This window comes from Primulina tabacum, chromosome 10 (genome assembly GCF_025594145.1).
Source record: "Primulina tabacum isolate GXHZ01 chromosome 10, ASM2559414v2, whole genome shotgun sequence".
NCBI classification, from domain to species: domain Eukaryota; kingdom Viridiplantae; phylum Streptophyta; class Magnoliopsida; order Lamiales; family Gesneriaceae; genus Primulina; species Primulina tabacum.
The window spans coordinates 4,780,639-4,794,345 of record NC_134559.1 but is presented as its reverse complement, the minus strand read 5'-3'; the positions used below and the strand labels follow the sequence as shown (position 1 = coordinate 4,794,345).

Sequence of the window (13,707 nt, the reverse complement as noted above, 5' to 3'; positions counted from 1 at the left end):
TCTCCTTCTATCCAAAATAACGTGTCCGGGGCATACTTACAAGTTACACCAACATTGGCGTCATTTAGGTAAAGAAGATTATCCTTAATTCTAACAATTTATTTACCTCCAATTGTAGTTATCTTTTGTTTTTTGTTTTGTTCTTTTTATCCCCATATGTTTGCTATTATTTCATGTTTGCTTTTATTATATTAATTTCAACTTCCATATTCTCAAATTTCCTTTCTATTATTTTATTTTATGAAAGTGAAACGGATTTGTAATATGGAACTTAGGGGGGAGATTCCTCAAAATAATTTAAAACTTTTATTTGACACATAAATATTGTGGTGGAGGAGACTACCAGGTCGTTGTTGGAACATAGATCTAAAATTTGAGTTTATATGTAAATAATTATGGTATCGTGAATTGTCAAATAAAGTAAGTCCATTAATAATGATCCGACTAAGAGTTCAGTTTTTGAACTTTAATGTATCTAGTAGAATGCAAATTTTTAATGTGTAGACAATGGTAAACTTTCTATTTGTATCATGTTATTAAGTTAGAGAGTTCTCAAGGCCAAACAGTTCTCCAATGTGCATTCAACAATCCATATAAAAGAATAATGCTAAAATTACATTAATTATATCGCGATATTTATATTAAATATATCGTGATATTGTGATTAAAAGAATTATTTTTCTTTATTTTTCAATTTGAATAAAAGAATTTGATATTTCTTTTGAGAAAAAATAAAATCATAACCACGGACTTATCCTCTCGATGAATGATAACAACTTGGAAAGTCCGATGGAGGGTAGTTCGGTATAATCATCATATGACTACCCATCTGCATGTTTGGACATCTCTATGCCCTTACCAAGAAACGCGGTACACAACATCACAGATGCTAATCTCGAGCTCAAGCGACCTTAATCCATGTTTTAGGCGGCTGAATCGACTAGAAACGAATTTAGAATATGCAGTGTTTACAATAATCTCGAGCTCAAACGACCTTAATCCATGTTTTAGGCGGCTGAATCGACTAGAAACGAATTTAGAATATGCAGTGTTTACAAATGAATTTCAACATCGAATTACGATTCATTTGTATTAAAGCATAATCAATGACTTTATCTATGCTGATTGCATGTATATACAAATAAAGTAAAACAAAACCATAAAAAACTAAATTATATTAAAATAAAGATTGTTTATTTCACTTGAGTCAAAAACACAAAAAGTTATATAAATTATAACGGGAAGAAGCTGTCGGCCTTTATAAATATATCGACAACTATTGTTTGGTTCAACGAACAAAATCTATCATACATCTGAAATCCTCTTCCCAACCAATTTTCCATGTGTTATTTATACATGTCGTCTAGACATAATTTATTTTATTTACATCTTTAAAATGAACGTTAAATTTTATCGGCAACAGTAACGTTCTTGCCGACAAAATATCACCACGATCGGGTGATTTTATCGAGTAAATAAATTAGAAACAGTTTTCACTTAGAAATTATTACTATTGTTTGTTGCATTAGATTTGTAACAAATCGATTCCATTTTGTTCATGATCGACATCAGACCATCGAAGAATATTAATATCATCGGGCTACAATATTTTTTTAAATCGAATCATATGATTATTTGGTATTTATACGTGATTAATGTTATTTTTCCGTCGATAACAAACAAATCGCGTATGCCAGAATTCATCAAACTGAAATAAGTTTATTTTAAATTCTCACCAACGCGTTATCACTTCTCATATCCGCAAAAACTGGATTTGCATGTGACACCGTCTCTAAATCACATATTCTAGTCTAAATTTCATATATCAACCAACCCGCCGCACATAAAAATTGTCAATCCAAAATCAAACGCGACTCTCAGGAAGAAAATAAATAAAAAATCCATAAATAATATTTCGAAATGGAATTGATCAGAACTCATGAGGAGGAGAGATTGATATTCTCACCGACCATGCGATCGATACGGAGCAGAAATCAGAAGAAGACAACGGCAAACAACATACTGGAGACGATTGCCGCAGCCGGACAGGACGGGCGTACGGCGCGGCTTAAGTTCGTGGTGAGGAAAGACGATCTGAAGCAAGTGCTGGAGGCGATCGGAGATGGAAACAGCTCGTCTTCATCTGCCTCCGCGCTGCAGGCTGTGTCTCTGGACCAGCGGCTGAACTTGTTGCGGCACAGGCGGATGCTGAGAGGTGCGAGCAATGGGAGGGAATCATGGCGCCCGGCTCTTCAGAGCATTCCAGAGGAATAGCTTAATGTAATGAAGAGAGATTTTTAGTGTTATTATTAAACATAGACTATGAAATATCTTTGAATATTTCAAATTGAAGGTATTATTTCAATATAAGAAAATTAAACGATTTTCTAATTTCCAATTCCAAAATTTTGAAGCAAATTCGGCAAATTCATTTTCACTTCTGATGTAAATTTTTAGATGTTGGTACGAAATTAAGTTAATGTTAACAAGTTGATATTATGAATAAATATACAATAAGTCTCTTGCGAGATGTCACACGAATTTTTATCTGTGAGATGGATCAACCCTATCATATTCACAATAAAAAACAATACTGGATGACCTAAATAAAAAATCCGTCTCACAAAATACGATTCGTAAGACTGTCTCACACAAGATTTTTTCATAAATATATTGTTTTCATATTGACCAAAACTTAAAACAGCCCCATAGTGAAATGAAAGCCCAAACATCTGTTGGGCTTCGATATTCTAAATTTCTAATTCCAAACCATCAGGTCGGGTTGGCCCACAAAAGTTTCCGCTTTATATATGTCTGTGTATACGCCTGCCGGAATTTAAGAAATAAAGGAAGAAGAGACTGTTGTGCAAACAACTGATTTAACTGTATTAACGGTTATCTTTTCAGATGTTATTGTTAAACAATGGTCGCAGGGTTATATCTCCAGCTCTGCACGAATCCCATTATTTCACAAAATAAAATTTTTCCAGCAAAAATCCATGCTTCAAAAAATATCCAAAACCATGACCCCAATACAACGTATCGGAAACCAAAACCAGCTGCCACCTTACTTAGTCGAAGACATGTGGAAAGAGCAGAAAAATCACCCGATCGTGGTGATATTTTGTCGGCAAGAACGTTACTGGTCTGTCTAGATGAAGGTTGTTTGGAGAATGCACTCCAAATGTTTGAGACAATAACGAAGTCGAGCACGTTCATTTGGAATGCGATGATCCGGGAACTAACTGATTCTGGGTTGTTCCAGGAAGCCATTGTTTTTTATTACCGGATGCAAATTGAAGGGATTAAAGCCAATAAGTATACTTTCCCTTTTGTAATCAAAGCTTGTGCTGGCATTTTTTCTTTGAAGGAAGGGGGCAAAGTTCACTCCAGGATCGTGAAGCCTGGATTTGCTGCTGATGTTTATATATGTAATGCACTTATATTTATGTATGCAAAAGTTGGGTGTCTTGAGGATTCGGAGAAAGTGTTCGAATGGATGCCTGTTAAGGACTTGGTTTCTTGGAATTCAATGATCAATGGGTATGTTTTAGCTGGGGAAGGTAGGAACTCCTTGAAATGTCTTAGGAAAATGCAGGCTTCGGGAGTGAAACCTGACAGGTTTAGCATTATCAGTGCTTTAGGTGGTTGTGCTCTTGAGCGTAATTTGTTAAATGGAAAGGAAATTTTTTGTCATGTATTTAGAAATGGATTTGAACTAGATTTGATGATCCAGTGTTCGTTAATAGACATGTTTGGAAAATGCGGTCAAGTGGATTATGCCGAGAGATTTTTTGGTAGAATTTCTAATAAAAACGTGGTTATTTGGAATGCTATGATTGCAGCATATGCTCTGAATGATCGATCCTTAAAGTCAATTTCTTGTTTGGTGGGAATGCAAGAGGATTGCTGTGTCAGACCTGATGCTATCACGATGATAAACTTGCTCCCCTCCTGCTCGAAACTGCGAGCTCTGAGACATGGAAAAGCTATTCATGGTTATGCTATTAAGAATGTATTTCTGCCTCATTTAGTATTGGAGACTGCTCTAATCGACATGTATGGGAAGTGTGGGGGAGTAACGTTGGCGGAGTGGCTGTTTCTTCACATGGAGGAAAAGAATTTGATATCGTGGAATGCCATTGTGGCTGCATTCATGCAGAATGGTCTTTTCAGGAAAGCAGTAGAATTTTTGTTTAAATTGCGAACAGAACCTTTTTTCCCGGATCAGATGACATTTGCAAGTATCCTTCCCGCTTATGCAGAAGCAGCCTTGCTGAGAGAAGGGAAACAAATACACGGCCTTATTACGAAATTGGGTTTTTCTTCCAATACATTCATCTGCAATTCATTGATTCATATGTATGCAAAATGTGGTGATCTTATGTCATCACAAAATGTTTTTGATGGTATATGTTGTAAGGATGTGGTTTCATGGAACACAATCATTATGGCTTATGCAATCCATGGGTTTGGAGCAAACTCCATTAGGTTGTTTTCTGAAATGACGAAAGAAGGCTACAACAAACCCAATGGAAGCACATTTGTTTCTCTGTTAACAGCTTGCAGCATCGGAGGAAATGTGAATGAAGGCCAGAAGTATTTTGATTTAATGAAGAGAGATTATGATATTGATCCTGGAATAGAGCATTACGGGTGTGTTCTTGATCTTCTTGGTCGTCTGGGTAATCTTGATCTTGCTAAGCGTTTTATCGATGAAATGCCCTTGAAACCAACACCACGGATTTGGGGATCTCTATTGTCTGCAAGTAGACACCATCGTAACATTGAGATGGCTGAGCTATGTGCTGAGCACATACTGTCTTTGGATAACAATAATACCGGATGCTATGTCTTGCTTTCGAATATGTATGCTGACGTTGGAAAATGGGATGATGCCGAACGTGTTAGATGTTTGATGGAGAAAGAAGGACTGGAGAAAACCATCGGACGCAGCACAGTGGAGGTCCATGCTAAAGCTTACGTGTTCACGAATCATGATAGATCACAGGCTGAGAGTAACATTGTCTATAATGTTTTGGATATTCTCTTAAGAAGGATAGGCGAAGACTGTCATGTGTACGGTCCCTCTAAGTTCAAACCTCCAGAACTGATAAAAAGAAGAGCCGGTTCTCCGACCTTCCATGGTGTGAGATTAGCTATATGTTTTGGGTTGATTTCCTCATCAGTTGAGAATCCTGTGCTTGTTAGAAAGAACACAAGAATATGTGAAGATTGCCATAGAGCTGCAAAAAAGATGTCAGAGGTAACCAACAGAGAGATTGTGGTCGGAGATCCAAAAACATACCACCATTTCAAGAATGGACATTGCTCATGTGGAGATTATTGGTGACTTGTTTGCCAGTACAGCAGAAAATGTACTCGGTCAGAAAACAATTCAAAAGTTGTGACGCAAACAAGTTAAATGGAAAAATGTATTTTGACCCCCTGAGTGAGGAGATATTAATATTTGTAATCTGACTACCATAATACTCCAATATATGCATATATAGTGAGTTGTTATCTTTCGATATATATTCGATAAATTTTTGAATTAGTATAGTAATCTGTAAATCACGTTAAGTAAATCTTACTTGATAGGTTCGTCCAATCAAATCAAATGTTTGTAAGGAATCGAACCTTTGACCATTTATTAAGAGTTTGTATATTTTATCAACTCGGCCACCGTAAAATTTTGATGGGCAATTATGTACTCCTTTTCTTTTTTAATAGGGATGTTTTTTTTATTGATGTAGATTAGCGAATGGGTTTTTGCAAATTTAAAATTAATATCATTGTAAAAAACTTTTATCAGATTTTAACCTTGAAAATTTAGATACGGCTAGAGATAATTGGGTTGACAAAGTTGGGCTTCACGATTAAAGCCCGATGGAATGTTCGGCCCAATCGTGGAAATCGGTCCCTCAGACGGTGAAGAAGATCGTCACCTTAAACAAAGGGAGAAGGAAGACAGCAGATTTGGATGATGCTGCTGCACACTTGAATGAATGTTACGCCTTTGAATTCTGCAGGATTTCAAGAGACACTGAAAAGGCAATCCACTTTCAAATCTTGTGAATTTGTTTATGCTCATCCTTTCCGCTGTTCGATCCATGTAACGTCAGTCCGATGAAAAGCGAATACAGCCCATTTATACTGGACTGAAGCATTAATCAAGGCTCATGGATAATGATTTCCATCGTGCAGTTTCTTTGCGGGTTTCCCAGAAAAATCAGCCCCACCACCACACCAAAGGTACATTTAATATTATGTAGTGGGCTTTTGATTTGTCCGGGTTTGATATTGGTTGTTTTTTTCAAGAATGGTGTGGATACAGATGCTGGAGGAGATTCCTTGTATAGTGAGAAATTGTCGCAAGATTATACCACGATGAGGATTATTTGGAAAAGGGGTTTGATTCGATTAGTTCTTACAGCTGGGATTGTATGGATGATGTTGATTCTCGCCGTTTTGCTGTTTCATGTTTGGTCTTTCCACGATGAAGAAACCAGGAGTTTAGGATAGTCCTTTATGTCTAAAATTTATTTGTTTATTGTATTTTTACAGCTCTTTGTAACAAAGATAGCAAAGTCTTTGGCATGTCAAAGACAATGGGATTTGTGACGCCACAGCACTGTGAGACCAGGAAATTTTGCTTATTAAATTATTATTTATGAAAGGAATGATGTATAGGACCTGTTTCTTCTCATTAACAATCAGATTACCCAAATAAAATAGCTATTTCCAAATCGTATACAACCGACTATATAAACGAACCGTATTACAAAAAAACGAACCGAACCATGACAAAATGGTTTGATTTTGGACTATAATATTCAAAACCGAACCGTTGTACAGTAAAATCAGACCAAACCAACCGTGGTCACCCTAGCCAAGATTGCATGTTCCATTTGCATGCGCTGAGGTCAGCATAATTATTGGAGGGAGATTACAGAACCATAACATTTATGAATAACACAACCAAATTGGTTCTCTACCAAAAAAAACAAAACTTAAATGTTCTTCATGGCCAGAGAGCCTTGTTTTCCGCGGGGCCCGTTGAACATCTCACTCAACCCTTGTTTAAACAAGGTAAAGGTTTAAAAAAATGTACATATAATAACACATCACACAGTCAGGAAAGGCAAACAACGATCGACTCCGGCACAAGAATTCTCTTGCATTAGTTTGCTGCATCCCTGCTGTAGTATTGATCGAGTGTTTTAGCTGGGATACGGTGAAGAAGCTCCCGGGGAAAGATCCGGAGCAGTGTCCATGCCAGGTCCAGTGACTGGAATATATTACGGGTGTCGTATGCTCCTTGTGCGACAAACTTCCTCTCAAATTTATCGAGAAACTCAAGATATAGCTGTTTTAAATTAGGGGTCGGGCACAATTAGTTAATTATCTCACTTATTTTTGTATCTGGAAAATTTGATATGGCAAATTTGTATTCAGATAGTGACTGACCAGATCTTCCGAGGAAAGTGCTTCTTCTCCAACCACAGCTTTCATTGCCTGGACATCCTTTCCAATGGCATAGTTTGCATATAGCTGTGAATATTAAATGTAGAGTACATCGTTAATCCATACAATCAAGAAAGGCAGCTGTAGTTTGCCTGAGCTTGACCGTGGAGACCAGAATCGGTTTTGTACATTAGACAATATACCTGGTTAGATACATCGGAATGATCCCTACGGGTCATTCCCTCTCCAATGGCACTCTGCAATATAATGAGAGAAGGTATAACATATCACGTTACCCCCTCTCAGAGTACTCAACACCAGACCATATATATGCAGTCTACATACCTTCATCAGACGAGACAAGGATGGCAGCACATTTATAGGAGGGTATATCTGTCAGTTCAAAGCACGTAATTTGATAGTGTTAATTTTGCCTAACACAAAAGATAAATGCATTGATATCAAATCCCGGTCTCAAATTCGATCTGTAAATCGAAGAACTTAGACCCACATTTGAAAAGATTTTGTAATGGTTTGTACAGGTACTATCAAAAGCTAATTGGCATGCATCAATCTATCTATACCTGCCGGTTATGAAGTTGTCTGTCAATATATATTTGTCCCTCAGTAATATAACCAGTAAGATCTGGAGTTGGATGTGTGATGTCTGACCGATTGAAATAAAATTAAGAAATTAAAAAGAAATAAAATCCAGCTCGTTTAAAAAAACACAGCAAGTGAAACAGAATTTTTGGTAATTTTGCATTACCATCATTAGGCATAGTCAGAATAGGGATTTGTGTGATGGATCCCTTTCTTCCTTCAATACGTCCAGCTCGTTCATAGATAGTAGCAAGATCAGTGTACATGTAACCAGGATATCCACGCCTTCCAGGCACTTCTTCTCGAGCCGCAGATACCTATAAAGAATTCATACTGTAGTTGGCACACACAGCTATGATAAGAAATTCAAGAAAAAAATATCCTCTGATTGAAGTAGTAAATTGCAGCAAAGATGAAGATAGTACGTAGCTATAATATAGAGGCACATCACATCAGCTGTTACAATAATAGACATCTGTCTCCTAAATTCCTAATAACACTTGAAATAAGAGAGAAGAGGTTCTTTGTACTTCTAATGGCTGATAAAATAAGAGGATTCCCATTTCAAATAGACAGTAAAGAAGGGTATTGGTGGTGCTGCTACCTCACGGAGAGCATCAGCATAAGAACTCATATCTGTCAATATGACCAGAACATGCTTCCCACATTCGTATGCCAAGTATTCTGCAGTTGTCAGAGCAATACGTGGAGTAATGATGCGTTCTATTGTTGGGTCATTGGCCTACAGAGGACATCATAACCCAATGAAAACAGTACATCAACACGGTTTACAGGGTCCAACATAAATGGGCACAGTTACCAAGTTAAGAAAAAGGGTCACTCTCTCCATGGATCCATTTTCCTCAAAATCACGTTTAAAGAACTGGGCTGTCTCCATGTTGACTCCCATAGCTGCAAATACAATGGCAAAATTGTCTTCTCCATCATGCTGTAGCATAAAAGCAGATAATAAGAACCAACAAAAAAGTGACTTCTGGAGATATCAAAGGTAAGAAAATCAAGTACAACATATAGTAATAAATTATCCCATGCAGTAGAAAACCTTGCTAATGTCCGCAGGTCTAAATGAAGGCTCTCCGAACAAGAAAGAGAATTTTCTCTTTGAAGAACACCATGTTACATTTATATGGGCTTCAGCGATACACTCAACAATGCAACCAAAGCATAAAGCAACAAAAACTAAATGGATATCAAGCATAGTTAGAGAGTCCAAATCAACAACAGGACATAGGGATCAATAATAGTTGTTCTAGTGAAGAACTTTTTTAGAGGGATCACACACCTCAAGAAGATTATCAAATTTCTCCAACCGTTTGACCAAACCAGCCTGACGACAGATTTGGGCAGCAATTTCATTGTGAGGAAGACCAGCAGCAGAAAAAAGAGGAATCTTTTGCCCTCGGGCAATTGAGTTCATGACATCAATAGTAGAAATTCCAGTCTGTATCATTTCTTCAGGATACGTTCTTTCACTAGGATTAATGGAACTCCCTGAAGAAAACAGGGTAAAGAATACATCAAGTGTGCAGGCATGTATACACAAGGACATAAGCTAACTCATACTCTAATGTTACTTGCCAGAAATATCCAAATAAGCCTCCGGAAGAATAGGGGGCCCATTGTCAATGGGCTTCCCAGAACCATTAAAAATACGGCCAAGCATGTCCAACGAGACAGGTGTTTTTAAAACCTGGAAGCAAGTTACAGATACACAATCAGAAAATATGAAGAAAAAAAAAACTTGAGGATCATAAGAAATGAAAAATTTCATATATCATCACTGCAATCTTCCTATAAGAGAACATAATCATAAATTAATAGTTTAACTTCCCAGCATTCATCAACATTCGTAAACTAATGCCTGTTCATAGAAAGACTTTTGTGAATTTACTGCCTGGAGATTATAGACCATGAACTTTAATAAAGCACTACTACCAAAGCTGAACAGCAGTTCTCACCTAAATTTTAAACAGGTCGATCCCATAGGTCATAGATTCAACTATTTTTTTAAGGGCAACGTCAAAGTAAGAGGTGAAAGATAAATTCACTGTTTAAGAATGTGATTGTATTGTGATTCAGTAACCATACAAATTCCACTCCTGCAAAATTTGCAATTTCCAGGAAGACAAATAAAAAAACAACTTTATGATAAATGCAGCTGAAGAAATAGTACTGATAAATAAATTAAACAAGTTATTTTCTTTTGTTTTGATTGCAAGACGAAATATTTGGGTTTACAACAAACTCATGCAGCAATAAGTTCATACTGCTTCAGCAACAGTAATCCAACACATTGTGACTTTAAAAGAAAGAAAGCGTAAGGGAGAACTACTGCACGGCCGCACCTCTCCTGTAAACTGAACAGTTGTATATTTGTTATCGATTCCAGAAGTTCCTTCAAAAACCTGGTAAAAAAGTGGGAATCAGAAAACAATTATATTTATACTCAAGAGAAAAGGATCTCTTCGGTAGGAAGTTCAACTAAGTCCTCAATAAAACTCTAATAGATCCACATGAATTCTTTTTCTAAAAAAGTGGCATCCATCACTTGCCATAAAGGCTAGTGACAACATAATTCTGTGATTTATTGTACAAAGGGGAATTTAAAGGCAAGCCAATTGATCCAAGATCTCACAGCAAAATGCGGGAAATAAGAAGATGAACCCAACAAAAAACAAAGAGTATTAAACTTGGATGATATTCACCTGAACAACAGCCTTCTCCCCATCAACTTCCAAGACCTGCCCACGCCGGGTTGTTCCATCTCCTAGGCGAATATTGACAATTTCTTGGTACTTAGGTCCCTGAACATTTTTGAAGCAACACCCAATATTATACACTTCTCAGATATATCATAACAGTACTTGTAGAATTATATGTGAATATTGAGAGACACAAAATAGAACTGACTGATAGGGTACACTACAGCACCGCACTCACCTTGACTTTGTCAAGAATAACCAGAGGTCCAGCAACTCCCGAGACAGTTCTGTATTCTGCAAAAAAAAAAAAAAAATTCATGAAAGTGTTCGCTTGGTGAGCAATCAATGCTTGAAGGATATATTCTACAATAGTTACTCATAGAAATCCATCTGTGACAAACTAGATTATAAAAATCTCATCTATATAAATACATACATGGTCCTAATATGTGTTCCAAAACACACATTAGAAAAGAAACCTGTGTTGATATTGAGCCCCTGAAATGACACCTCGATAATGACAAAAGAACTGATATTTATAAATGTGTATTAACTCCATCTTTTTGGCATAGGTACAGTTATAGTAGATAAGAAAAGTAACAATGAGAACATACCCATTCCAATCTCCAAAGTTCCTTCCTCCATTTCAACGTTGTTTTGCGCCACGCCCATACTAAATCTGATCCACTGTTCACCAGTCCACACCAAATAATAAAGATTAACAAAAAAGGTACTTGAAGCAATCAAATTCAGTTGCAGTGAGTTTCATTTCATTTCACTTCACTTCAAAGCCGAAATAATGAACCAAATCCGCAGTACGCACTAGCACATATGCATAAAAGCAGCAGAGACAAATGAATATGACAATGATTGTGATTCCTATACATATAAACAAACGACGCAAAATTAAAAGAGAAGCAGAATACAGAAACTGGATCTGAATTGTGACATACCTAGCTCTGAATCAGATTGGGGAGAAGGAGGAGTTGCAGCGAACAGAATAATTATAATTATTGAAGCGAGATTTAAAGCTGGGGAAAGAAATCATCTCATATTTGAATTAAATTCAATAATGTCAAACAAATTTTTTTTAGCATTGATTATTGATAGTAACATAAGCTATATTTAAATACATATATATTTTTAATAAAAAGTATGGAAATAGTTTAAACTTGTGAAGTTACGCAAAAAAAAGATTTCACGAATCTTTATCTGTGAGACGGGTCAAACATATCGATATTCACAATAAAAAGTAACACTCTTAGCATCAAAAGTAATACTTTTTCATAGATAACCCAAATAAGAGATTCGTCTCACAAAATACGACTCGTGAGACCGTCTCACACAAATTTTTGCAATAAAAAAAAATAACTTTGTGTTTCATACAATTGTAGCATTTGGACTTCTATTTCACTGTCCCTTTAAATCATTTGAAAGACCAAAAATCTTGGTTGTTTCTTGACCCATGATTCTTGTATCCAAATTGGTCCATATGTTACTTTTCTTAAGCACACAACATATTTCAGAACCATGTAAAAAATTCATGTTGGTCCATTCCAGCATATTTTGTCATTCTCCACTTTGGAGTTGGATGCATCTTTTGGAAAAGTATATCAAAATATTCATGAAACGAAGTAAAGGGAAGAATTATTGGAAAGATTCATGTAAAATATTCAGGAATAGAGTAAAGAAAAGAGAGGTAATTGGGGAATGAAGGATCTATCCAAAAAGTACATGAAAATATTCAGCAACTAATTGGAAAGGAACATGAAGCTTTCCTCCTCCTTTTATCCAAACCAAGAATCATGAAAACCAAGAATGTTTACGTACAATATAACAAACTTTATATACTAAGATGTTAAAGTAGATGTCTTGTAAGCCAACTGTTGGCTAGGGAATTTATTGAATCAGTTGTAATAAACAATCTTTATTTTAATATAATTTAATGTTTCATGGTTTGTTATTTTTTTATCTGTATACCCATGTGAACAACATAGATAAAGACCATTGCATTTTCAAAGTCCTTAACACAGTTTGAGAACCAAAACATGACCTTTTCAACAATTTTGTCATCCTTCAGAGGTAACAAGTCATTGGCATGATACTGCACTAAATATCAACCATTAATATCAGACCAACAGTCTACACTGTATTTTTAAGTTATCATGTTTGTTTACAAAGCAGATGTAAAGAAAACTGAGGTATAAAGAGGATAAGACCTAAGAAACAAGATTTCTCACAAAATCAGTTCCAGTAACTGTCCATGTACTGCCTTTTAATTCATCATAATAGATGCTTAAGTCAAAAATGACCAAGCACGAGAACCATCGAATCCAGAAGATACATTCCTTGCATATGGAGAGTTAACATGTTCATTTGGATGCGTAGAAACTAGAAAGGATGAACAAAGTAAACTAACTGGTTTATAATGTGAAGCTAGAAAAACTTTTAATGTTTCTAGTGGCTATATGAAAAAAATAAAAAACTATTAAGCCCAGATACCTTCCTATCGAGCTGAATCTTCAGAGTAAGCAAATCTATGCTTTTCAAGTTCAGAATTTTCAGAAAGTCCTCTCTTGCTCATAATACCGCACTAAAGTAAACATAACAGTGTGAAAAAAACAAATAGCACAACAATGAATATCACAAGCGTCACTCTAAACCCACAGATGACAGGCCCATGTTGAACCTCAGCATTGGTTTAGTACATGGTAAAATTCCTGGTTAGCAAGAAGGAAATAATATGGCAATCCTAATGTTGCAGCTGCGCTAGATTACTCTGCAGGAGCATCCAGTCCAACGTGAATCAACGGAATAAACACATCTTGATAAAGCCTTTTCAAGCATCCGAACTGTTTGAGCATCTCCCTTGCCATAACTGAGCAGTTCAAGAACACAAACAAATTCACCAAAT

At 36.2% G+C, this 13,707-nt stretch overlaps 2 protein-coding genes and 1 long non-coding RNA gene across 4 annotated transcripts; 2 read left to right on the top strand and 1 right to left on the bottom strand.

Annotated features, from left to right (window-relative positions):
- Window positions 1-2,828: 2,828 nt before the first annotated feature.
- LOC142505880 (pentatricopeptide repeat-containing protein At4g35130, chloroplastic) lies at window positions 2,829-5,523 on the top strand. The gene has a single exon (XM_075619011.1). It carries the CDS (start codon window positions 2,924-2,926, stop codon window positions 5,351-5,353), a length of 2,430 nt encoding a protein of 809 aa, XP_075475126.1. The 5' UTR covers window positions 2,829-2,923; the 3' UTR covers window positions 5,354-5,523.
- A 349-nt stretch (window positions 5,524-5,872) lies between these two features.
- On the top strand, window positions 5,873-7,012 carry LOC142505221 (uncharacterized). Its single transcript, XR_012804391.1, has 2 exons — window positions 5,873-6,255; window positions 6,322-7,012. It is a non-coding gene; the product is annotated as an uncharacterized LOC142505221 (long non-coding RNA).
- Window positions 6,936-11,883, bottom strand: LOC142505220 (V-type proton ATPase subunit B2-like). 2 transcript variants are annotated; one of them, XM_075618108.1, is made up of 15 exons: window positions 11,747-11,883; window positions 11,408-11,480; window positions 11,032-11,087; window positions 10,797-10,895; window positions 10,437-10,496; window positions 9,666-9,781; window positions 9,374-9,578; window positions 8,891-9,019; window positions 8,675-8,812; window positions 8,237-8,387; window positions 8,052-8,134; window positions 7,813-7,860; window positions 7,671-7,724; window positions 7,471-7,554; window positions 6,936-7,369 (listed from the first exon to the last, which is right to left on the bottom strand). In XM_075618108.1, the coding sequence occupies exons 2-15, from the start codon at window positions 11,463-11,465 to the stop codon at window positions 7,184-7,186; spliced, it is 1,467 nt and encodes a 488-aa protein (XP_075474223.1). In that variant the 5' UTR covers window positions 11,466-11,480; window positions 11,747-11,883; the 3' UTR covers window positions 6,936-7,183. The 2 variants fall into 2 exon arrangements, with proteins under 2 accessions (XP_075474223.1, XP_075474224.1); XM_075618109.1 differs by having other exon boundaries at window positions 11,408-11,472; window positions 11,747-11,843.
- Window positions 11,884-13,707: the final 1,824 nt, after the last annotated feature.

Coding starts and splice junctions, on each gene's coding strand:
- LOC142505880 (XM_075619011.1), top strand. CDS start 2,924: ATGGTCGCAGGGTTATATCTCCAGCTCTGCACGAATCCCATTATTTCA.
- LOC142505220 (XM_075618108.1), bottom strand. CDS start 11,465: ATGGGCGTGGCGCAAAACAACGTTGAAATGGAGGAAGGAACTTTGGAG. Junction 11,088..11,407: donor AACTTTGGAGATTGGAATGG/GTATGTTCTCAT, acceptor TTTTTTTTGCAG/AATACAGAACTGTCTCGGGA. Junction 7,861..8,051: donor GACAACTTCATAACCGGCAG/GTATAGATAGAT, acceptor TTGAACTGACAG/ATATACCCTCCTATAAATGT.